This window comes from Vicugna pacos, chromosome 5 (assembly GCF_048564905.1).
Source record: "Vicugna pacos chromosome 5, VicPac4, whole genome shotgun sequence".
Taxonomy (NCBI): Eukaryota; Metazoa; Chordata; class Mammalia; order Artiodactyla; family Camelidae; genus Vicugna; species Vicugna pacos.
The window spans coordinates 76360378-76385867 of record NC_132991.1 but is presented as its reverse complement, the minus strand read 5'-3'; the positions used below and the strand labels follow the sequence as shown (position 1 = coordinate 76385867).

Here is a 25490-nt window from a genome sequence, read left to right as displayed (position 1 = left end):
CCATGATTGTTGTAAGTGCAAACACAGGACACAATTGGGGCAATAAAAAGAAGTCTGCTATTGTGGGCGGCCATGGCAATGTGTAAGTTTTCATTAAGACAGAGGCTTGCTCCTTTCTGCCCTTGGGTGTTGTGCTGAAAGAATATGACGCTGTAACCACCCTGCTTCATTGACGGGAAGGCCGAGGGAATCTGAGTGAGATGCCCCCGAGCCTGGATACTGTTGAGTCACTGTGTTGTTGAAGATTTTGGAACTGTGAACTGGCAAGCCCATTGATGTCTATGGAGAATGAATGGACTGCCATCAATTGGACTTTGAGGCACCAGCTAGGTGGCTGTTAAAATAGTCCAGGTAAAGGTAACATGGGTCTGAAATACACTGTATGAACAGGAACAGAAACGAACAGAAGAGACATGAAAGAATTGAGGAAGTAAATTTTGTAGGACGTGGCTGCTGAGTAGATGGACATTGGTGTGTGCAGACGGGGGGATGGAAAACAAGCATTAGCTGTGACACAGTTAACTGCCCGCCTGGGTGGTTAGAAGAACAGTGGTGCCAGAAACACTGCAGATGTAGTAGGTATGGGAGGGGAGATGATGGGTTAAATTTGGACACATGGCTTGAAGGAGATACCTAAAATACAGGGTACATGGTTGGTGCTCAACAAATGGTTGTGATGTAGGACAGAACTGATCTGATATCCATAGGGCTTGCCTCCTCACATCCTTCACACTTTTACTAAATTGGTACCCCTTAGGAAAGCCTTTCTTAATCACTCCATCTAAAATTGTAATATTCAAGCCCCGTTTCTTTAACACTTGTCTAAAATGTCTTAATAAATCCTATGTTAATTTTGTGCTCTTTATATTTTTTAACCTGAGCACTTACCTAATAAACTGCACATATGTTTACTTTTTTATCATGTTTTCCTAATAGAAAGTAAGTTCAATAATGGAACTTTTCATCTGTTTTGTTCACTTTTGTAACTCCGGCACCTAGACCGATGGCCAACACTTAGTAGATACTCGATAAATATGTGTTAAAGGAGTGAACGAGTACTTGGTGTATGAGAGTTAGGGCTGCAAAAATATTTGTCCGTCATATGCCTAAAGGTGGCAATTGAAGCCTCAGGACTAGATGAAGGTATTGTAATTAGATACTGAACTCACAAAGATAACACCAGGTATTTATGGAGTAACAAGGATTGTCTTCAACATTCTATATACATCTGAGCATCTAACTCTTAGAAAAATATTATGGTAGATAGTTATCTCTCCCTCTTTACAGGGGATTAGAGAGGTCAGGTAACTCATTTACTTAAGGTCACAAAATTAGTGAAGGAGCTCATTATGTAAAAGACCGGAATAAGCTCTTTCGTAGAACTTTTAACAGCAATTTTATCTAATGGATGGAATTTTAAATTGTGTTCAGTCATGGTATGTAGTTCTCAAGGAAAAATAAATTTTGAAATCAGATTATCATTCAGATAACTATACATACTTGTAAACATCTCTTCTGATGTCTGAATAAAGCAAGAGTAAAAACTGATCAAACAAAAAAATTAACAGTTAAAAATAAAATCAACTTTTCTAGTGAAAAAGCAAATCACTTTTAATCCCATTGGTTTTCTAGCTGGAACTGTAGCCAAGTGCCATGGAAGATCATATAAAATATATAATGCTAGTGGTGTAAGGAAGATTATACTTTTCTTAAAGTCATGTGTTGAGCGTAAGTTAAAGTTACATGATTTAGAAAGTCGGTCAGAATATCTTTTTCCTTAATGCCTGAGAGATGTTCTTCACAAAGAAATTGACCACACACTTATATCATTTAAATCAGACTCAGCCTAAGGGTGGTTTTCTTCCTTCTATGAAAAAGCAGACTATTAGTGAAGATAAGGACTCTTGGCTTTGCAACACGTTTTTCCATTTCATTCATGGGCATGAGATGGAAAAACAAGATGAAATGATTCTTTTATTGGGCATTCAATTGGGCAATCAAAAAAATGTCATGACTATGCCATTAGTTTGTATAAATCCTAGAAATGAGTTTCAAATGAGAGTGTAATATGTTGAGGAAAAGGCGGAAGTGTATAACCTTGGGCAGATCGTTTAACTTCTCTCTGCTTTACATTTACAAGCAGTGATACAAAGAGACAGGATTATATGGTCTCCAAGGTCCCAGCTGGATGGATTTAACATACTATGATTATTTGAAAGGCAATTTAGCGGCGTGGTAAGGAGCCTGGGCTCTGCACCCAGACTGCCTATATTTAGATCCTGCTTCACTTCACTTATTAGTCATGTGCAGTGATGGAAAGGTACGTTGTAACCCTTTAAGCCTCAGTCTCCTTTTTGGAAAAATGAGGATAGTAACTCTCATAGGGCCCATTTGAATATTAAACGTAATCAGCACTGTAAACTATTTAGCATTGGGTTTAGTAAGGAATCAATACACAGTACTGTGAACAATTGCTATTTGTTTTACACTATAAATTAAACTCTTTTTCACCCTCTAACAACAACAAAAGCTTTCCTAAGAATTCAGGATGGTATGATTTTTCTTGGTTAAACTCTTTAACATCTTTACACAGTTTTAAAAGTTGATTTAACACCTACACTATTGTTTGAAGTGTTAAAAAATAAGTAAAAACATTAATTTCATTTATATAATCCTGAACAATTGGCTTGATTGTTTTTCACCGTCTCCCTGAGCCCCATCTCAGTAGAATAAGTGTTAAGATTTGAAGCCTATTTAAATGGATGCTTTGGAGACTTATGAAGAACGTCTGAGATAAGCTAGGACACCACGATTCAGGTCACCAACAAGGAGAGAACAAGTGACATTCCTTCAAATCACAGTCTGAACAATAAATTATTACAATATAGACAATACAATACAATTGTACAATATAATACAATACAAAACACTTTTGAGATACACATTTTTAAAAAAGAAATTCAAAGAAAACTGAGGTTAATGGCAATAGTTATTATGTATCTTCTAAACACCCTCATAAAATAGTTGTTCAAATTCTCCTTATATGGATGAGATGTTAAGGAACTTGCTGAAGGCCACATAGGAGCAAACGGTGACACCAAAATTTAGGCTCAGGCGGCCTGACTTCTGAACTCTTAATTAGACTGCTTTTAGCACAAGAGTCCTTTGTTCAGGCTTTTTCACACAATGTCTATGACCTCTCAAGACACCAAACTACTTCATTATATAAATCTATCCCACTTGTCCATCTGTCCATCCATCCACCCACCCACCCATCTATCCATCCCTTGATCCATCAAAGCATGTCTTGGTCTATTAAAATATGGTCTTCAGGGTTTGAACTCTTGGTTCCTGGCTAATGAGTAAAGTGAGAATGATTTGTTAGACTCTGGCTTTGATACAGTGTGATGATCACACATCTGATTTAGGTACAACTTAACAGCAAATTGAGCATCTCCCCTGGTGGGCCTTTTTGTTAGGCAGTGAGAATTCTCTTTTTGTGAAACAAATTTGCTAACAGAATGAGTCTTACCAGTTTGTTCCGCTTTCTTCCTTTAAAAGGAAAAAAAAGTTTTCTTTTTTAAAACATGATGTTGAGTGTTAAAAATAAATAAAAACTGATTAATGTTTCTTATTTAAATTCCACGATGAATCTTAGAATTCCATCTAAAATATTAAAAACACTATCTCAAATATAGTTTTAAGCATAATTCTTCAGTTTAAAATTAGGTCACTATGGACAATGAATATATGTATGTTCATGTATAACTGAAAAATTGTGCTCTACACTTGAATTTGATACAACATTGTAAAATGACTATTACTCAATAAAAAATGTTAAAAAAATAAACAAATAAAATAAAATTAGGTCACTATGGTGGCAGGGGGAGGTGGTGTAGCTCAGTGGTAGAGTGTGTGCTTAGCACGCACGAGGTCCTGGTTCACTCTCCAGTACCTACATTAAATAAACAAACAAATAAATAAAAACCTAATTACCTCCCCCCAAACAAAATAAATACAGTTTTTAAAAAACAAAAATAAAATTAATAAAAATAAAATTAGGTCACTACAAGTAGTTGAAGATTGAGCTAACAAAGATATTCATTTCCTTGCCCTTCCATCATCATCCCTTTGTGGGAAAAAATTCACTAATATGTTGCCTATTGCATCTCTCTCTCTTTTTTTAACTAGTCACTATATTTGTAAGCCTCATATGGAAAATCAATTTCTGCTTTATTCTTGTTTGCTTGGTTTTATTTTCCTAAATACATCCTTCTTGTAAGGAGCCAATCACACATGGTGTTCTCCCTGTTCGTAAATCCTTCTACTTCATATTTTTCGTTCTGATTTCCTCTGGTTCTGTTTTCCCCTTTGTCACAGGCGTTGTGGAGCTGGAGATCTGTCAGCACCACGAAGTGTCCTCTCAACTTTTTGATCCTCAGGTAAGGCAGCCTAGTTCATGTTAGCTGTGAAGAGGAGGCAGGGCGGGGGACACAGCCAGCAGGCAGAGGAGCTGACCAGTCTCCCTGAAGGAGAGGGCCTGCTCTACCTTTCACTGGATGGATGGATGGGTCGGTGAATGTGGATGCATTTCCAGGGCCACCCCATTACAAGGCCTTCAAAATAAGCCTGTTAGAAGCTCGGTCAATGTCATAGTCATGGGTTTAGTCAATAGTCAAAATGGGTGGCTCGTAAACAACAGAAATTTATTTCTCACAGTTCTGGGGGCTGGGAAGTCCAAGATCATGGAACCAGCAGACCTGGTGTCTGGTGACAGCCACTCTCACAGACAACTGTCCTTCTGCTATAACATCACATGGCGGAATTGACGTGCTAACTCTCTGGAGTCTCTGATTAAGACACTACTCCCATTCATGAAGGCTCCACTTGCATGATCTAATCATCTCCAGTGGCCCCCACTTTCTAACACCACCACCTTGGGGGTTAGGTTTCAACATATGAATTTTGCAGGGGGATGCAAACATTCACACCATAGCAGTCAGTTATCTGCCAACTGTGTGTCTCTGACTTCTTTACTGACTCAGTTTCTCCACTGTTTCTGGTCAAGGGTCAATCTCACTCCAAAGCTGTCTTTTCTTACTAATGTTGGATCCACCAATCAGGATACGATGTCATGCTGCATCAACAAACAACCTCTACATCTCAGTGGCTGAAAACAACACATATCTCTTTTCTGTTCATGTTGCAAGTCATGCAAGGACCCAGGATGATGAAGTAGGCTCTTACTTGACCAGTGCTGGTTATTATGCCAGAAAGAGGAAAGAACTCTGCAAAGTCTTGCATTGACAATCAAATATTCAGCCACAGGTCAGGGTCTTGAATTAGACACATGAGCTTTCCCAACCTCAAGGGATCCAGGAAGTACAATCTGTAACACGGTCTTATTTCCTATGCTCTGGACGTGGGAAGTCAGAAACATTCAGTGAGCAGCAGGGTAGTAATTTTATCTTTTAATTAAACAAATGGAGGATAGCAGCTCCTTAGGTTTTTTTTCCTTTGGTCTAGTTCTAATTTATTGACTCTTAATTAATATATCCTGATATCTTTCTATTTCCCATTACTAAGTTTGTCCTTTCTTTCCAGTATCACATTATTTTCAGTAAATATTGTGTGTCCTTTGCCCAGCAGTCTAACTTTTTGCTACCCCAGTGTCTATTCTCATTCCTCAGCCTCAAATCCATTTTCTTTATTAGATTTCTCTGGACTCCCACAGCTCTTTCTGTCTGCACCACACAACTTAACCTTTAATTATTTGCCTACTGGGCGTTCCACTTGGTTCTGCCTTTTGTCAGCTGAATCAGAACATAACTTTCTCTCATCGCCTCCCTTCCCTCCTCCAAATTGACTCTACCTCCCGATCCCTGTTTCCAAAGTTGTTCCATTATTTTTCCCAGCACTCAGCCTCAGAATCTTCATTTCTTTTTGACTCTTTTTCTAATCTCTTGCTTCTCATAATTGTGCAGTCACCAAACTCTTCCTCGTGCCCCACTGTGCTCAGGTCGATCAAATGACATAGGGAAAGTGAGAAGCATGTTGCAGGTTCTGCATACAAAGGGATATTGCTCTCTCTTCCATTAACTGTTTTTCATGACTTCCTTCATTTATTTATTCGTCATTCATTTATTCATGCACTTATGCAGGACCTAAGTGCTTTCTTGGAACTGTGCTTGTTACCAAGGGAGCCACATTTTAACTATAAGTCTCTGCTCTCGGGGTGTCACATCTGGTTGAGGAAATCACATATCCGTACTTACAGGTAGCTTGGTAACTTGTTGCTAATACGATTGAAACAAGGGATATGGAGAAGGGGCAACAGCGATGCTGTGGAGTGGTCCAGGAAGGCTCCAGGTGGTAGTGAGAGTGGTGATGACTGCTCATATACTTGCAGATGAAAACATCTGAAGGCTTCCCAGCATACTTAGAATAAAACCGGCACTCTTTGTTAAAGGCTTCTAGAATCTTCATGACCCTTTTCAGTTTCATCTAAGACTTTCTGACTTTCTGGGCTCTAGCCACACTAATCTTCTGTCAGTTCCTCCGGCACACCAAGCTTGTCAGCGTTATTGTGCCTTTGGACCAGCGAGGTTCTCTTTGCTCAGACTTCTGTTTCTACAGATCTTGGCAAGGCTGGCTCTTTCTTGCTGTTTGACTCAAACGGCAATCCTGAGAGAGACATGCCCTAAATACTCAATCTTAAATAGTACCCCCTTCTTCCATAACCCTGTTTTTCAGAGCTCTTGTTTTTTCTTTTAAAAAAACCCTTATCATCTGAAAATATCTTGCTTGCTCAATTGTTTATTTGTCACCGATCCCCTCTCTCCTCTTCTTAGGATGTCGTGTCACCCCCTTGGACCAGAACCTCCCGTTGATGAGTGCAGGGCACAAAGTAAGTGCTCACTACTGCTTAGTTGTTATTTTAAAAGCTCTTTCCAGGTGTGAACCCGGTCTGTGCTATGCACTCTATTGCCAGGGCTGAGACAAAGCACGACATATCATATGTTCTAAATAGATACCTACTGCTATTGTACAGCTGCCTTGGCACCAGTCTCTCTGTTTCTCTTCCAGTGACCGTTGCCAAACTTCATTGCCAGGTTCTTTCTTCTTAATGCTACTTTTATCATGTAATAAATGTTCTGGCCAGAGGGATGTATGTGGAAGTGAGGAATGCCACTTCCAAGACTGTCCGGTTAAAATCTACCATGTATGATCTTTCCTTCTTTTCCGTTTTCTACTAAGTAAATGAATAGGACCTTAGTGATTTAGGGCATGTCAGGCCCATGATGTGGAAAGAGAAGTGGTTTCTAAAAGACCATGTGTAAGATTAGGAACATTTGCTTTGAATTGTGATGACAGCAAGAAATGTGTGTGTGTTTGCGCATGTGTGCGTACGCAAGTGTGTATTATACCTCTAAGAATTTAGCCCTATTCTATTTTACTTGATCTTAGCCAAAAGGCCGAGAAGCGATGCCCTTATCTATTTCAGTGCTTAGTGTTACTTATTCTAACTGATATATTTGACAACTAAGTCTTCCATCATTTAGTTACAGGTACTTTTCCAGCTCTTCAGTTACTATACACATTCTCAGTCATAAGCTATTTCTCCCCTGAAAGGACAGTTTCTTTAACTATCTTATTCTCCTTAACATCTACCCTGTAGTATTAAGCACTGGAAAGCACATGGACTTTGGAATTATCTTAGAAAAACCTGAGGTTGAATTCAAGAATTGCCTCTACCTAGCAACATACACTTGACATATTATTTACCATCCCAAAACTTAGTTCTCTTCTCTGTATAAATGGAGGAAAAGAATACCTAACTCGCCATAGTTTAGTCAAGAATTAAGTGAGATGGTGCACTTGACTCCCATAGATGGTGCACTTGACTTCCATGTTAATTAAGAACACCTTTCTTTGTTACCCCAAGAAACTTCTCTCCCTTCTCTATACTTGGAAAACATTTCTGAGTCTTGCAAGTTCTCCACTGTGCCCCAAGTTTTCTGGAGCACAATATTTACAAAGTAGAAGCATGCCCTCTGGGCTCAATCTTGACTTTGACTCTGAATAGTCAAGGGTCAACTTTAGATAAGTTACTTAACACCTTTATGCTTCCACTCCGTCGTTCCATTGTATTTAAAGCTGGAATAGGCCTAGCACCTGACTTGTAGGATAGAAGGTTAAATAAGTTCATGAGTGTGAAGTCCGCAGACGAGTGCAGGGCACAGAATAAGTGCTCACTACTCTTAGTTGTTACTTTAAAATTATTCTCTCAAACCTTTCAAACCTAACTATCCTAGCTCGTGCTGACACAAGTTCTCCATACTTAAGACACCTATGTTCGTTGTACTATTTCTTGTGAAAAAGAAAGCTTTCTTGACCAGTAATTTTGTGGGTTATAGTTCTTAATATCCACAGTGGCTCTACACCAAACCTATTAGCCAGTGTTGTAGGCGGCACAAATAAAGTTAAACTAAACTCCATTAAAAAAATTGCAAGCCTGCTCCCTTGTGCACCGTACTTTGCTACCATGTGTTGTTTCACTCTTAGTGCAAAGATTTCTTCTCGCTCCAATTTAACACTGCAGTGCAAGATATTAATTTGAGCTAGACTTTGGTGTGGGGCAAACAAAAATTGGGGGGGAAAGATTCAATCAGTGAATAAATGGGTTAAAATTCTCAGAAGCTTGATTATACTAATAAGAAATACATATAGTCAAATATATCTAGCAAATTATTGGTTGTTTATTGATTATCTGACTAAAAATAGAGCAGAATAGATAGCAGGAAGTCTTATCTCTAAGTCACAAAACCCATAACCGTCATTGTTAGGCTCTGTATTATGATTTATTGCTATTGTTTTGCATATTTTTATCTTTGCTTCTCATTTCTGCTTTTTAATCATTTGACTAATTATGATCAAACCAAAGATATTTACCATCAAAATCTTATCAGTGTTTTCCCATTTTGCACAAACATATAACAACCACATTTCATTCTTAATTAATAGTAAAATGAAATATTTACCAAAAAAACAATATAAGGAAATGATACTTTATTGTCACAAATCAAGTCATCTGATTTCTAATTTGTTTATAAATGGCTTGGAATAAATCAGAGAACAGCTTGGGAAACATTGTTCTAGGGCCATCTTGAGACCTGGCACTCTTCCCTACTCTGCTCCGGGAACGAATTATTTCTCTCTCAACAACTGCTTAGTTTCTGTACATGGAAATTATAATCCTAAAGACCAACATGAAATATTTTAGGAGCCTAATCTCTGGCTGAGATAACAATAATTAAGAGAAAAAGACTAACAAATATATTTGCCATCTGCTCCTCTTGTTTTAACTCTGTCCTGAGTCCGATACTGTAACAATGACATATCTGAATATCATTATTCAGTCTCACAGAGAATCACCCCTACAGAGGTCATCTCACATCCTTAGAATTGTATCATGAATTTATTACATTAAGATCCACTATAAGAATTTTGTATAATTTATGAGGGAGTTATCAAGGATGTTGTCTTTTATTTCATTCAAAATGTTACTAAAGTCATATAGTATAAATTCTTGTAGAGTTCAGAACTTGTTCAAGTGTCTCTTGATGAACTAGTTGCCTTTTCTAATTACACCATTAGAGTTTTTCCTTTTCTTCCTTATCTTGAATTAAGGGTACTCAGAGTTAGAGTTTTTGATTAATTGTAGCAGCTTCTCTGGGTTTGATTTTTCTTTAAAATTATTTTTTTCTACCCTATCTTTCTCCTTCTTCCTTCTGTTCAACATTGCTTTATTATTCAATTCTTGAATTTTTTTCTCTTCTTTAAACAACTTCATTGTATTCTTACTTTTTGCCACCATTGCTTCACATCCTTTGAAGAACCTTCTATTTTCTGTGTTTTCTAAAGAATGACTAGCCAGTATGAAATTATTTTTCTGTTAATTTCTGTATGAGGATTAACCTACTGGGCTGTAGATACTACCTTCCGGACACAATAGGCCGTCTTTTTAAATTTATAACTGATGGTGAAAATTTTAGGTCAAAAAGGAAGAAGGAACAATGCCACCAGGGCCACTGGGAGTGTTTGCCGAGTAGGTCTCTATAGTGCACAGTAATTCTGCTCCTATCTTAGATGACGTTTGAATTCAAAAGAAGCATGGAGATTATCTCGACTAAAACCCTTAGTTGCCGTATTTTATCTGTGAGAAAATGGAGTTTGCTCTGGCATAAGGGTAAACATATACGTCAATGGAATAGAGTGAGAGTTCAAAAATAAACCCTCACGTATAAGGTCAATTGATTTTCTACAAGGGTATCAAGAAAATTCAATGGAGAAAGGTAACCTTTTCAATAAATAGTGTTGGAACAATTGGTTATCTACATATAAAATGATTCTGGACCTCTTCCTCTCTCCATATTAAAAAAAAGTTAATTTAAAATGGTCAGAGAGCAAAAAAAGAGCTAAAACTATATATACCATGGGAGAAAATATAGGAGTAGATCTTTGTGACCTTGGGTTAAGCAAAGCCTTCCTAGTTGTGACACTGAAAACACAAGTGACAAAAGAAAAGACAGATGAACTGAAATTCATCAAAATTAAAAACTTTTGTGTTTTGAAAGATATTACCACAAAAGTGAAAATACAACTCCACAGAATGTAGAAACTATTTGCATATATATGTTTGGTAAGAGGCTTATACCTACAATTAAAAAGAAAACTTTTATGATGCTCAATATTGTTAATTATCAGAGAAATGCAAATCAAAACTACAATTGGGTATCACTTCACACTGGTCAGAATGGCCATCATTAAAAAGTCCACAAACAATAAATGCTGGAGAGGCTGTGGAGAAAAGGGATCCCTCCTACACAGTTGGTGGGAATGTAGTTTGCTGTAGCCACTGTGGGAAATTGTATAGTGATTCCTTAAAAAACTAAAAATAGAGTTACCATATGATCTAGCAATCACACTGCTGGGCATATGTCCAGAGGAAACTCTAATTCGAAAAGATACATGCACGCCAATGTTCATAGCAGCACTATTTACAGTAGCCAAGACATGGAAGCAATCTAAAAGTCCACTGACAGATGACTGGATTAAGAAGATGTGTGTGTGTGTGTATATATATATATATATATATATATATAATGGAATACTACTTAACCATAAAAAAGAATGAAATAATGCCATTTGTAGCAAATTGGATGGACCTAGAGATTATCATACTAAGTGAAATCAGACAAAGACAAATATATATCACTTATATGTGGAGTCTAAAAAATGATACAAGTGAACTTATTTACAAAACAGAAACAGACTCACAGACATTTAAAACAAACTTATAGTTACTGAAGGGGAATGGGAAGGGAGGGAATAAATTAGGAGTTTGGGATTAGCAGATACAAACTACTCTATATAAGATAGATAAACAACAAGGTCCTACTGCACAGCACAGGGAACTATATTCAATATCTTGTAATAACCTATAATGAAAAGAATATGAAAAAAATATATGTATAACTGAATCACCATACTGTACACCAGAAACTAATACAACAATGTAAACCAACCATACTTCAATAAAAAAAAGTTTTAACAACCCAATGATAAAAACCCCAATTAAAAATTGGGTAAAAATCTGAAGAGATATTTCTCTGAAGAAGACAAACAAATTATTAGTAAGCACATGAAAAGAGGTGCAACATCATTAGCCACCTGGAAAATGTCAGTCAAAACCACAATCAGGTACCACTTTATCTCCACTTGGATTGTATTATTCAAAAAGATGGTAGTAGTAAGTGTTGACAAGGATGTGGAGAAATTTGGATCCTTATACATTGCCGGTGGAGACATAAATGGTGCAGCCACTTTGGGAACCTGTTTGGCAGTGCCTCAAAAGGTAAATCATGAGGTTACCGTTTGACTAGCAAATCTACTCCTAGGTATATACCCAAGAGAAATAAAAACATATGTCCAAACTAAAATGTGTACATACTCACATACACACACACACACAAACACATTAATTTGTATACAAATGTTCGTAACAGCATTATTCATCAGAACCGCAAATTGGAAACAACCTAGATGTTTATCAACAGATAAATGGATAAACAAAATACAATATATCCATACAATGAAATATTTTTCATCAATCAAAAGAATGAAATACTGATACATGCTACAATATGGATGAAATTTGGAAACATTCTAAGTGAAAGAAGCCAGTCACAAAGGACCACCTATCAAATGGTTCCATTTATATGAAATGTTAAAATAGGAAAATCTATAGAGACATAAAGTAGATTCGTTTTTGCCTAATCTAAGGCAAAATTTCCCTCCCTACGGAGGGAAACTTGAGGAGATGAGGAGGGGCTGCTAATGTGTGCAAGTTTCTTCTTGATGTGATGAAAATATAAAATTGATTGTGTTGATGTTTACACAACTTGAATATATTAAAAACAATTGAACTGTATACTTTAAATGAGTGAATTTTATGTGAATTATATTACAATGTGACTGGAATTCTATCTATATCTCTATCTATCTATCTATCTATCTATCTATCTATGTAATCTAATTTATGGGGGGGGGAGACAGAGGCCAAGGGAAATGATGTGATTTTATCCAAAGTGAGATCTCAGTTCTCTGAACCCAGTGGTCACTTTCCACTATGTCACATCAATTCTTTTCTCTCTCTCTTTTTAAAATCTCTCAGGTAGCTTTGATGAGATAGTGGCATAAATCACTTGAGCCCTTCCCTTTACTACATGTTGATTATCCTTAACCTTTTAGGGACTTCATGTATTTATCTGTCAAGTGAAGATAACATTTTCTGCCCTACCTACATCATAGAGATATCAGAGGCTCATAAGAAAGGAGAAAGCAGTTTGAAAAGTATAAGGTTTTAGTATGTTAGAAGGTTTTCCATTCCCTCTGGCTGTCCCTTCATGCCATGCACATCTCAAAAGGGAAGTATTTCCTCCAACAAAATTGCATAAAGACAATTGTTAAGTGACTTATGAATTCAGGTATCAAACATGCCATAACATATTCCCTAAGGATGTAATAACTTTATGAATTTATGAATATCAGTTGGTGATCCATTGATCAATACAGGGCTTTTTAAAACTAATTTTTTCCCCAAATTTTGACCATCCAATGTCGCTGTCAAGCAAACAGCTCTGTTGTATTTTCTTTTTCTGAAATCACAAACCTTTTATAGAAAGAAAAACATATTCAATTAAAATTAGTACGGGAGGATGTAGTTCAGTGGTAGAATACGTGCTTAGCATGCATGAGGTCCTGGGTTCAATCCCCAGTTACCTCCATTAAAAATAAATAAATAAACCTAATTACTCCCCCTAAAAATAGTAAACAAATAAATATTTAAAAATAAAACCGCATACTTCCATCAAATATATTATTTTTCTTCCCTCATCATAACTGATAATTTGATATTATATTTGAATGTCTTAAAATATCACATTTATGTAGCTATCTGTGTTTATTACAGAACTACATCACTAACTTTTGGTAATGTGAAGATAATATTTTATTTCATTGCTTTACTTCTGCCTTTTTCCCAGTTGTTGCACACTTCCCCCTGATATACATCTTTTAATATCTGCTGATTGTAGGCACTTATGACTCGTTGGGACCTATCATTACTTTTATTACCCTGGGTAATACAATTTTGATTGTAGAAAGCTCATTTTAGGATAAGCTCAGAGAACAGAGTAAACTGTTATGTTAAAGACTTTGAAACGACTGCAATGAATACAAAAGGGCTGTGGTAAACAATCTTTAGGAGATCATCCATCCCAAGTGCATAGTCCTGATTTCTCATGTTTCATTCATAGCCGAGCGGTGAAAGGATGAATGGAGCCACTCCTAATTAATTTTGCTTTGCATTGGGGGGAAGCTAGAAAAATCAGATATTCGTTTCCTTTATTAATTTTCTTCTTTATACTATAATAAGCATTTAGTTCTTCAGCAATATTGATTTTTCGATTGGGTGTTGCATATAATTTTACAATTTGTTCAATCACTTATTAGATATTTCACATCCTGTTTGTAGGGGAATGTGTCTGGAATAGACTGATGTGGGCTGCCGAGGACAGCTTGCTGATTTGTTGTTTAGATGAACCAACACATACCATATATTATATTTGGAAGTAAACCACTGAAGACCAGCAACAGTTTCTACCCGATTTATAACACCTTTGGGAGGACAGTTTCTCAGTAAATAATGCTTATACCTCAGAAAACTATTTATTATGAATGCTCTGGGTGCAGACAAAGGAAATGTTTTCAGTACACATACCGTCTAGCTTCTTGGAGTTAACTAAGAAAAATGTCTAAGGGAGACTTAGAGGGGATTTGTTTTGGTAAATTTTTTAGATCACAAATGTTAGGATGGTGCTGTGAAATCCATTTGTCTTGAGAAATGCAAAAATTTTGAAAGAACAATTAGAATTTAGGCCATAGAAATTATGTTCAAATCTAAATATATTATTCATAAATTTGTTTAGCATTTGTAACAATCTCCAACGCAGCCTCAAGGTTAAGTAAAGTTTTCCAGAAAGAGGCTTTGCTGATGTATAAAATATGATTAAACTCATCAAAAATACATATACACACACATGTGCTCATGCACACATACACACATACAAAGGAGGAAAGCACACGTGCAAATTTTACAGTGGTTTTCTTGCAATGATGGGATGACATTTGAATATTTCTAGGCTTGTCAAATTTCTATAATAAACATGTACAACATCTATAATCAGAAAAAGTTATAGCAAATTCCATTTTAATGTAGCTATCGAAACACACATTCAGTTGGGAAGTAAGAGGCTTGGCATCATATTTTTAAGTGCTAAATAAAGAGACATAGCAGAGCATTGCCACTAAGGTACAGATTAAAACCCACTGGCATATGGGCCATGTTTATTTGCCATTGAATTTGGTGATTCTTCCTTCTTTATATCTTAAAATCCCTATGCTTGCAGCAAGAATATGCATTTGTAATAAGCCTTCCTTTGCCCCTCGGAAAGGAGCATGTAGCCCTTAGCTATTCCCAAAGATGCTAAGGGATGAAGTCCCACCTTTCTTAACAAATGGCTTACCAAGCAGTGCCCTTGCTCTTCTGGGTTCCACAGGGCCCTAAAAGCTAGGTTATATGCTCTTTTCTGGATAAAAATCTGAAACCTATCACTAGTTATAAATAATGTTCACTCTGGTTTATCATCAGGGTTGCTACTGCCTTACTCACAACAAACAAATTTGAAGTTGAAACAGCTCAGATAACTAGGTTTTGGTGAAAGTATATCTCTTCTCTGCAAACTCACTGCTAATAACCTTTTCATATAATTGGGCACACGCATGGTCCTAATACAGATATTCTCTACAGGTAATAATTCAATACATCTACAAAAACAAACAAACAAACAGATAAAAATCACAGTCTGCAAAAAATATAAGGGGTATATATCTAATGGGACAGAAATATTTCAAAGGACATCTTAGACAATGTGAACCTGTTAGTGGTGGACTTTATCACAAACTGGATCTCAAAGGCTGTGTTTTTGTATTCTATTTCAACAATAACAAAACGTGTGAAATTCTACACTGAATATATCCAACATATGTGTATGTGTGTGGTAGGCACATAACACACACACATACTCATAATTTATGTCATTAAATATATGAGAAGAAAATGAGAGGTGGTTAAGAATATAGTGTCTGGAGTCAGCCTGGTGGGGTTCAAATCCTCTTTCACTTGCTGTTTAGCTTTGAGGGTGATTTACTTAACCTCTTTGTGCCTCAGTTTCCTTTCTTGTAAAATAAGAACTGTTAGTGGATCTAACTTCATACGATTAGCGGGAGGATTAAATGGTTCTTTGCATGTAAACATTACCATATAGCAAACACGTGCTTTTGAAAGCTCCGTCATCTTTTGATGACCACAATGAGATTCATATTTTTCTCTCTGAGACTGGGATGTTACATTGGGATGTTGGTACGTGGAGAGTGTGTTCTCTGCCTTTATGGGATCTACTAGGAATATACTGGAAACCGAGACTTGGGAAACTCAAGAGGAAATTGAGAGTGGGAGTCTGGTGAGTGAGCACTGGAAGTCAGGCAGTAGTACCCCACTGCAGGGTACAGTCTACAAAAGCAAGCAAAAGGAAAACAAGTGATGGAAACCATCAAGTGGTAGAAATACGATCTGTACTTCGGAGTTTTGTTTCCTTTTCTTCTGTCTTCATGTGCATTTCATTATTTTTATATAAAATGGAAGCTACATAATTTATGCTGCCTGAGCTGAATAAAAATTACAAAAACATATACAACATATTGAAGTTTAGAATACTTTGTACCTGTATTTCTTGGTGCTGTACAGCAGATCTACACTTGTACCCATCATACCCTAATTAAGGTTCATCGATCACTGTGTGGTAGCTAGCACAGTTGGGGCATTATTACTGAGAAAAACTCAGAAAATTCTTCAGAACTTATGTGAAAATCCGATTCCTTTGAAGTAGCCCAGTCCACAGAAGACCTCAGATATGTGTTTGTTTTAAAACCATGAATTATTTTCAAAATTCAACTTTATTTTTTACTTTTTACTTTCTACTTTTCACAAAGCCCAACTCTGCTGTTTTGGAGGGTGGGTTCATTATATATTTTTTATTCGTCTTTTTTTGGGAATGGCTTGTGCATTTGAAGTAACATCATTATTTATTCATCGTTCTAAGTAACGCTTGAAGTGTTCGATTCAGTTTGCAGACTTGACTGTTAACTGGCAGCTACTGGCAGAGGGAAGTTTGGGTCACAGACATGGCATTTGTTGGCACACACCATTGTACAGACCATGTCACAAATACTAGTTCTGTTTAACTATAATTGTGCTTCTAAATTGTGTGAAAGGTTTTAAAAAGTGTAAAATTTTCTTTCTTGATTGACTGGTGGATAAATACATAAAAGAAGGAAATAACAAAATCAAATTCAAATTTGGATATAGATTTGCTGAAAATGTCAGCATTTTTCTCTTGAAATTATGGGAGTGGAAAGAGGTGTGTTTCCCCAGATCAGAGCTGTATATTTTGCTCTCTTTCTGGAAAAGTTTTCTGAGCAAATGAAGGTATTAAACGAAAGAGGGGTGTCTTTACTTTTCCTTCAGACCATGCCCATCTATACACACAGGAAGTGCTCTGGCTGTTTTCAGAGGCGACAACATTGTTTCTTGGTGGAGAAGAGGCAATTTGAAGGAGGCAGCATCCTAACCACAGGAGTCTTGGAACTAAAAAGGTTTTCTCATAAAGCCTTACATTCAACAAAACCCTGGGATTTTCTAGATTAGACCTATTTTCTGCGTGTGTGTGTGTGTGTGTGTGTGTGTGTGCATTATTTTCTCATTCTCTCCATGAGTAAACTCACATTAGTAGCCAGTCCTAATTATGGTAACCACATTTACAGTTCTAAGGCAGGAGAGCAAAGGAAATCAATATAAAGAAAACACCCTGGGGGGACACCGAATGGACTCTGTAGTTCACTAAAATTTTGTGACTAATCAGCATCTTCCTGTCTAGCTATCCTATATCCATACCTAACTGATCTTCTTTTTACTGAATCGAAAACAATTGGAAACTTTCCAATTGCAACACAATCTTTTTGTTCAATTGCCGACCAGTAGTAGTTCTAAAAAAATCATTTCTAAATTTTAAGACTCAGAGTTGTCTGAATTTTCCCTGTTAAACTCATAACCCAAAGTACTGAAGTCAGCAGGACCTAATGCCTAATTCGCTTACGCATACGGTGAAATCCAGTGCCAAGGATCATCCTCGGCCATTGCCCCACTTCAAATATTCATGATGCGCCACAGTCCAAGATGCATTAAAGGTGGGAACGGTGCCAGCAACACACAGTCTTCCTAGTGACAAGGAGCCTTCTCAGATCAAAGGAGCAAGATGTTAAAGACTTCAAACTAAACTGTCTTTGTAAGAGACGCTCACAAAAGGAATGCCAAATCCCATACCCTGTTTCAGCCTCGGAACATCAATGAAATAAAGGAAAAAAATAGACGCTCATTCATTTTCTCTTCTGACTCTTTTTACTGAAACTACTTTGCTTTTCTCCTTTCTTAGCATTGCAGTCAAACACAGGGATGTTATCCACTAAAACGGGAAAACATTATTAATGCTTTCAAAGACAAAATGAATGAGTACTGAGGAGTTAATAGCAGTTAGGCCAATATGAGTTTGCTAATGGAACCTGAGTGGCATGCTGAGAATAACACGAGAGCAAAGTTAAAATGGGCACAGGAGCTATAAAGTGCACATTATGAAGCAAATACACACAAAAATTTAAGTTGTCCCTTTATGTCATTTGTCACCCAGCTGCACCTGCTCCTACACCTGTCCTCCCTTCCTTGATCTATCTTGGCACCCTGGAAATGTTAGGCATGTAGCCAATTTCATACCCAGCCATTCTGATGATCCAAACTACTGTCGACTTGCTTTTTTCTTGTATTAAATCAGGTATCAACCCCAGGGCTCTGAACTACTTCTGACTGACAAGACCAAGAGAAAGTTCTAGGCTAATTACTTCTTAGGACTTTGTTCCCAGTGCAAAGAGTTACTCCTGACCTACTTTGGACTTGCTGAAATAATTTATCAGGTAAGATAATTAAGGGAATATAAAGCTGTTTCGAAAACCAAGCAAGTAACAGAAATATTTGTTGAAATCCTAAGTTAGTATTCCCAGTGCTATCAGATGAGGCTTTAGGACTTTGCGATGAGTTAATTTTATTATGTTTGACTTATAAGCCCTTCTTTTTCTCTATAAATTATACTTGGCAGGATGTATTTGAGAGTCTCTTTGATGTATAAATGTATTAGTTTTGACTTTTTTCAGTCTAGATATAAAGAGAAACAATCTTTTAAGCCCTTCTCTTCTTCTCCTCTTACTCCACCCCCGTAAACAAGCACACACATCCCTTTGTACAGGTGCTCCCCTTATCTCTGAAGCCCATCCTAAATAAAGGGATGCCTCGAGAGCAGAGTGGATGTGTCTGCGGTGAGGACCACTTACCATGTGGACTTTTCACTCTCTCGAAAGCTTAATCCTTTCCTACACATAGGTAAATATTTAGAACTGAAGAACCTTTTGTAGCAATGGTTTTTCTTTCCTATTGAGAAAATCTGACCATTTTCTGATTTCTGCATTCTTGATGTTCTCCATAAGAAGAAGAAAAAGGCAAGAGAAAAACCTTGAAAGGAAGTCATGGAACGTAAGGGAGGGGTGTGTGTGAGCTTATAAGCCATCTGTTTTTCTCAAACTAAAGGCATTAAAAAATTATGTCATTCGGATGATGGTTTAATCAATGTCATCCTCTAATTATTATTTTTTTTCCTTTTCCTCCACTCCCCTTCCCCTTCCCCCTTTTATTTATTTATTTTCTTCCCTGCTTCCTGCTTCTTAATTCAAAACTCATATAACTCTGAAAACAAGGTCAGCTGATTGTGTACTGGCTTTTTAATTCTAATAAAGTTTTATCTTCATTTAGAAAATACCTGAACAAATTTGAGTAACTGGATTTAGTCCTTGTGGTAAAATGTAAAATATTAATTTCTCAGGCTAGGAATAAGGAAAAACTCGGGAATTAATTTTTCACATTCGTTTCAATATTGCAGTTACAATAATAACATTATTTCTCAGCAGTGTTTATTCACATCTTGTTATTACTTCATAATGCAGGGTTGAGGAAATTGCATGCATAAAATTGTCGTTTAGTTAGTGTCAAAGGAAAAAATAAAACTGAACAGTGACTTGTACTCTTTGTTTCCACCCAGCATGCGCAGTGCTTTATGTCTGTGAGAGGACCTGGCCGTGGTTTCATCCAAAATCAATAGCACATCAGGCTCCCCTGATGCAGTTGACTAGTACTAGACTCAGATCACTCCCCTATTGCCTCCTGTCTTACTTTATAGCCTCTTTCATTCCATGCCTATTTAATTTCATTTATTGCTCTGTTCTTGTGTCCTTCAGCTGTTTTCAACCTGCCCTTCATGCTCATAACTAAATACAATATGTTAACATACAAAGGTATTTATGTAAATGAAAATCAATACGCTTATCATTTCTGCACCATTCCTTCTTGCTTACATTGGACATTTTAAGTACATTTTATTTAAAGGCTAACAACTCTTCATTCTTGCCTGGGAAGTGGAATGATCTTCTTGGCTCCCTGCCCCCTGCAGCCCTCCGTCTAATCTTCACAGCCATGACCGCTTAGCCCCATCTGGAGGTTCAGCCTTAGTCTGCATTTTGGAACTAATCTTGTCTCTAGGTTGGGGGCGTACAAGATGTCCTAGCCAAAAGCTAACTGATTCAGCATCCAGTCAGCCTTACTGCTGGCTTCATTCTGACCTTGTAATTCATTTCCGAGAGCCAGGGGCTTGTCCCAGCCCCTGGTAACCAAAGCCTGGTTTTCTGCATCAGTTCCGGTAAGTGGAGTCTATCCAGTCTTTCCTGCATCTGTCCCTGATTGATACTCAGTTCTCTTGATAACTGAGGTTCTGCCTTGCCCTCTTTTGTTCCCTTTGTAACTAAACTTCTTTTCCTAACTTCAGTTCTCTTGGCTGTCGAATCTTTCTGATGCCACTTGCCTTCATCTCCTTGAACTGCCCACTTTGTACCATGAATCTGAACTTCTGGTAGAATACCAGGAGTGACACGGCCACCCTGGATTAGCCCACTGCCTGCTGCAGGCACCTCTCTTGTCACCAGCTCTAACCAAGCAGGTCTCCAGGCACTGGATCTAAGCTGCTTGCAATCTGGCCACCTCATTATTCCAGACATGACAGGAAAGAAATATTTTAATTGCATCTTTGGTTGAATTGTTATGCTAACATTCTCTAGTTACTGTCACCTCATCTCTTCATCTCGGCCCTGCCACTTAAACACTTTAAAACTCAGTTTCCTCTTTGTAAAATGATCATGATAGAATCTACAATTAGGGTTATTTTGAGGATAATTCACCAAAAAAAGAATGGACCAAGCCTATAGTAAGCAATTAGTAATTTTTAGCTGCTATTATTATCTCATTTCTTAAATCTTTAAATCTTTAACTTGTAAAATGAACCTATGTCACTTAAAGGTGATTGTTAAAGAGATGAGAATGGGGAATGGAAAATTCTTAAGAAAAAATTAGGGACCCTGTGAATTTTTTTTTAAGTAGAATAGCTGACAGCACGATCATCAGCAGCATTAAAAATCACGGTGAACTACAGACGTGGTAGCCAGCAAACATTAAGAACGAGGTATTTTAAGGATACATTTCCCGTCAATGTGTCTTAATTTACAATGACTACGACTAGACAGAGCCCTAAAGCATTCAGGGGGCAGAAGTCAGTCATTTATTTCAGACCAGTATTTATACAATCATCTGGGAACTTTTAGAGAAATAAAATTTTAAGCCCTACTTCTCTGAAGTTCTGACTCATTAATTTTGGGATGGAACTAAAGAACTGGTATGTTTAAAAAAATTCCCAAAGTAATCCTGCTGGTCAGCCGGGTTTGGGAGCCAGAAATTCATCAGCCAGCAGGATGCCCAGGATGCTCTTAAGAAAATACACGTCTGTTTACCTCAAGATGGTCAAACCAGTTCACAGACTCCCTGACTTGGCTCCCAGCTGCTCATTGGCTAGAAACGTTTGACAGGTATGGAAATTCCACTGCTGCCTGCTTTTAATAATGGGTGGCTGTTTCTCCTGGCTAGTCAATAGCAGTGTTTACCGGTAAGGATTCAGTTAGTTTACCCTAAGAGCCCCAGTTTGCCCAGTTGAAATCCTCAACTTAATCTGCGTTCAAAAATATTTTAAAATATTTTAAGTGCAGATTGTTTCAGTCTTGCCAAAATTACCTTGCTTTAGTTTTTTTCTTCCTGTTCCTTAGATGAACTGCCCCTCCACCCACAAAAGTTTGATCAAAATGATTGTGTTTTTTATGCCCAATTTTACCGAGATAGAAATGACATGTAATATTGTATAAGTTTAAAGTGAACAACATGTTGATACACTTATATATTGCAACATGATAACCACCATAGAGTTAGCTAAGACCTCCATCACCTCACATAATTATCTTTTTTTTTTTTTGGTGGTGAGAACATTGAAGATTTACTCCCTTACCTACTTTGATCAAAATGATTGTTACTATTCTAGACATAGTCTGCATATTGAAAAAAATCAAAGGGTACCTGGCTGTTTTCCTGACAGGTATGTGTATAAAAGTTAGAGAGAGAGAGAGAGAGAGGGACAATGAGAAAGAGAGACTGCTTCTTTCAATTATCACGCTATACAAAGACCTTTGGGTTGCTCACCTGGGGTGTGAGTCAGGGTATAACCAATGTGGATGCCCTAAAAAGCTAACATTTTGGGACCCATTCAGAATAATGAATATTATTCATTATCTGTTCAGATCTGTTCAGCATATCTTTATAGCAGAAGCTGGTATTGCTTGAGTGAAGGGAGAAGTTGATCCTAGAGGGCCAGAGATCATTCCTTGCTCTGCTTTCTTCTCAATTCAGCTATAAGCACACACAAGCATATCCTTCAATGAAATCTCGGCAGTTACCCAGAGCCACCATCTTAGAAGCAGATTAACAACTGAACAACTATTCATTGTTCCTTGACCATGCTTTTTGAGAGATGTTCTGGTAAATATGACTTTTCTCTCCATCTCTTAACACTGACAGTATCTGGGGGGGGGCGCTCAGCGATATCTTGTTGTACCTTATCAAGTAATGCCCTGGGCAGCTGCTTGTCTGGCCCAACTCTTAGTTCAGATTCAGAAATTCCTTGCTGTTATTGTAGCCCTCATGTTTTCCTTCTTGAGAACTGGATTAAAAAAAAATGCTGAAAGTGTCTTTTTTTAGGAAACAACTGATGGAGTAAAAATAAATTAATTATTGTCATTATTTTGTTTAAAAGAATAAAATGGCACATTACCAGACATCCTCGGCATCTTCATCACATTCTGCACCAAACTGACAAATATCACAGGTGGACGTCTCCTTTTGACTGGTTTCTCCTGAGCCTTCATGGACTGTAGTACAGAAGAAAGTGAACAAAAAGAATTCAGGTAAATGTGTATAATACCAATAACTCTAACACTATTATTTTATATTAAAGCTACTAGTTTCCCAGTGGACTTGTTTGCTATTAAGGCTTATTACATTGTCATATTCAACTCCTTTCTTCCCTAAATTTGAAGAAAACTAACAATAATATGTTAGGGCATTGGTATGTAGTGAACAATTATTTTTATAAGCAAAATTAAAAAAAAAACCAGGAGAGTTTACTGGGTTTATTAAAGGTATTTGGCTAACAGACCATACAAAAGAGTTTTTTAATGAAAAGATTTAGATTATTACTTGCCTGGATGAAAAATCTAGTGTCTATAAAAATCTAGTGTCTATAAAATGAGCGGTTTCTCATATAGTTTTTTTCATTGAGAGGCTTTTATACATAACTTAAAAGAATTAGGTGGGCAGCTTTGCCTTATCAGATATATGTTTCCTCCTCACAAAATGTTAAGTATTTATAAGGAAAAATATATTAATTATAAGTTTATAGAAAATATCTTTTAATTGGTTTGTAATTTTTTTTTTGCACTGTACACAAATGTTGCACAGAGCCCATCATAGTGATTTCTTCTATGAGGGTTATGAACATATATCTCATTAAAAAATATATAATGTCATTGATGATGATTATTGATATTTGTTTTTTTATATCCATAAATTATAGATGTAAAAATATGCTAGGTATAGCCTAATTATAAAATTAATCTTTCAAAATCAGGAAATGATAGTGTAAATCAAGAAAAAAATACTAGTGTTTGAGTTCAAGAAATAAAAATCTGAGCTATAATTTTGAGATGATAGATTACTTTTTACCCAATTAAAAAATACGTAGTTGAAAGCAAAAATAGTTTTGCTTATAGATAAGAAATTGCAACAGCTAACTACTGCACAGGTAGTCTTATTCCATGGACAGATTATATACTTAAAACATATGTTTACATTAAAAGAATTCTTAAAACGCACACTTCTGCAAAAGGCTATGCATTTTCAATAGAAAAAAAAGTGAGCACTTAAGTATGACATTGGTTCCTAGCAGTAAGATAACATTTTAACAAAGACTTAATTTGTTAACATGCACTCTGAATCGAATAAATTCAGCCTTACTTATTTTGTTTTCATATATTTTCATCATTTGTTCTTTGTTTATTAGTAAGAGAGCTTGTAATATTTACAAAAGGAAATATCTGTATTCCTCGATTTTCCCATTTACTGCTGCGCAGATTGGTGATTTGATTTGCCAAAAAGAAAAAGAACAAGAAGACATCTCTGAGTTCTCTGTTTTATACTTTTTCCAGGAAAGTCAGATTTCTCCCTTTCTAAAGCAACATTTTTCACCCTTGTACTTGATGGTTTACGTTATACTTGAAAAAAAAAAAGAATTAAAACAGATCAATTTCAGTTGCAAAAGTATTATTGATGGTATAGTTTTAAAATTGGAAGTGAAAAAAAAAAAGGTGTTTCTCCCCAGGAAGAAGAAGGAATTTTAGATTCTGATAAAATAGACAGCAATTATTATCCACTCTATTACTTTAATACAGGCGAGATCATTAGAGGGGACTGTGGGGGTAAGAAGAAAGCTGGGGCCTCACCTCAGGGAAGACTGCACAGCTGAGGTCCGTCTCTTTATTACTTTCTTATTATTAATGCAACACAGAAGCTGCTAATGGGAGAGAGCCTTTTAGTGTTAGCAAGATTAGCAGCCTCTAGACAAAAGCTTCCCATCACTCAGGAAACACACTAACACAACGGGAAGGTCCTTAATGAACAGTTAGAGCCACTTATGAACAGCCCATCTTCTTTTGCGTAGAGATCCTTGGTCAGGGATCTCCTGGAAGTAATCCAGGGCGTGAATTGGTCTAACTCAGCAAAACTAATAATATTTCTACTGGAAGTCACATTACATTTCTATCAAAGTTATATGTAGACGCGAGATGTTTGGAAATTCTCCCATATGGAGAAGTATATCCAAAAGGAGCAGTAGCAATATCTCTATCAGTAAACATTCTGGGAATAGAATGACTTTATGTGAAGCTATCTTCAATGAAAAATAAAGTAAAATCTTTCCATATTGCCTGAAGCACAGATTCGCATCTTTGTAATAAACAAATTAGTACACAGCTTTCATTTAACCTTATAGACCAATGATTCTTAAATAGGGTTGGGCTCAGAAGCTCTGGTAGATTTGGTTTGTTGATTTATATACTGTTTTTAGCATAAAAGCCCTGGGAAATCCTAAGTGGTACTAAGTTTGTAGGCTTGAAGCTTGGTTATGTAAACTCTCAGAAACACATCCCTGAGTAAGAATCTCTACCCT

The 25490-nt window shown here is 36.7% G+C and overlaps 1 protein-coding gene across 1 annotated transcript in view; it reads right to left on the bottom strand.

The window, feature by feature from the left end:
* Positions 1-25490, bottom strand: part of TMEFF2 (transmembrane protein with EGF like and two follistatin like domains 2) — a 221561-nt gene that overhangs the window by 78311 nt on the left and 117760 nt on the right. The window contains exon 5 of the mRNA XM_006207290.4: positions 23040-23136. Coding sequence (XP_006207352.1) covers positions 23040-23136 — 97 coding nt within the window. The remainder of the gene's footprint in view (positions 1-23039; positions 23137-25490) is intronic.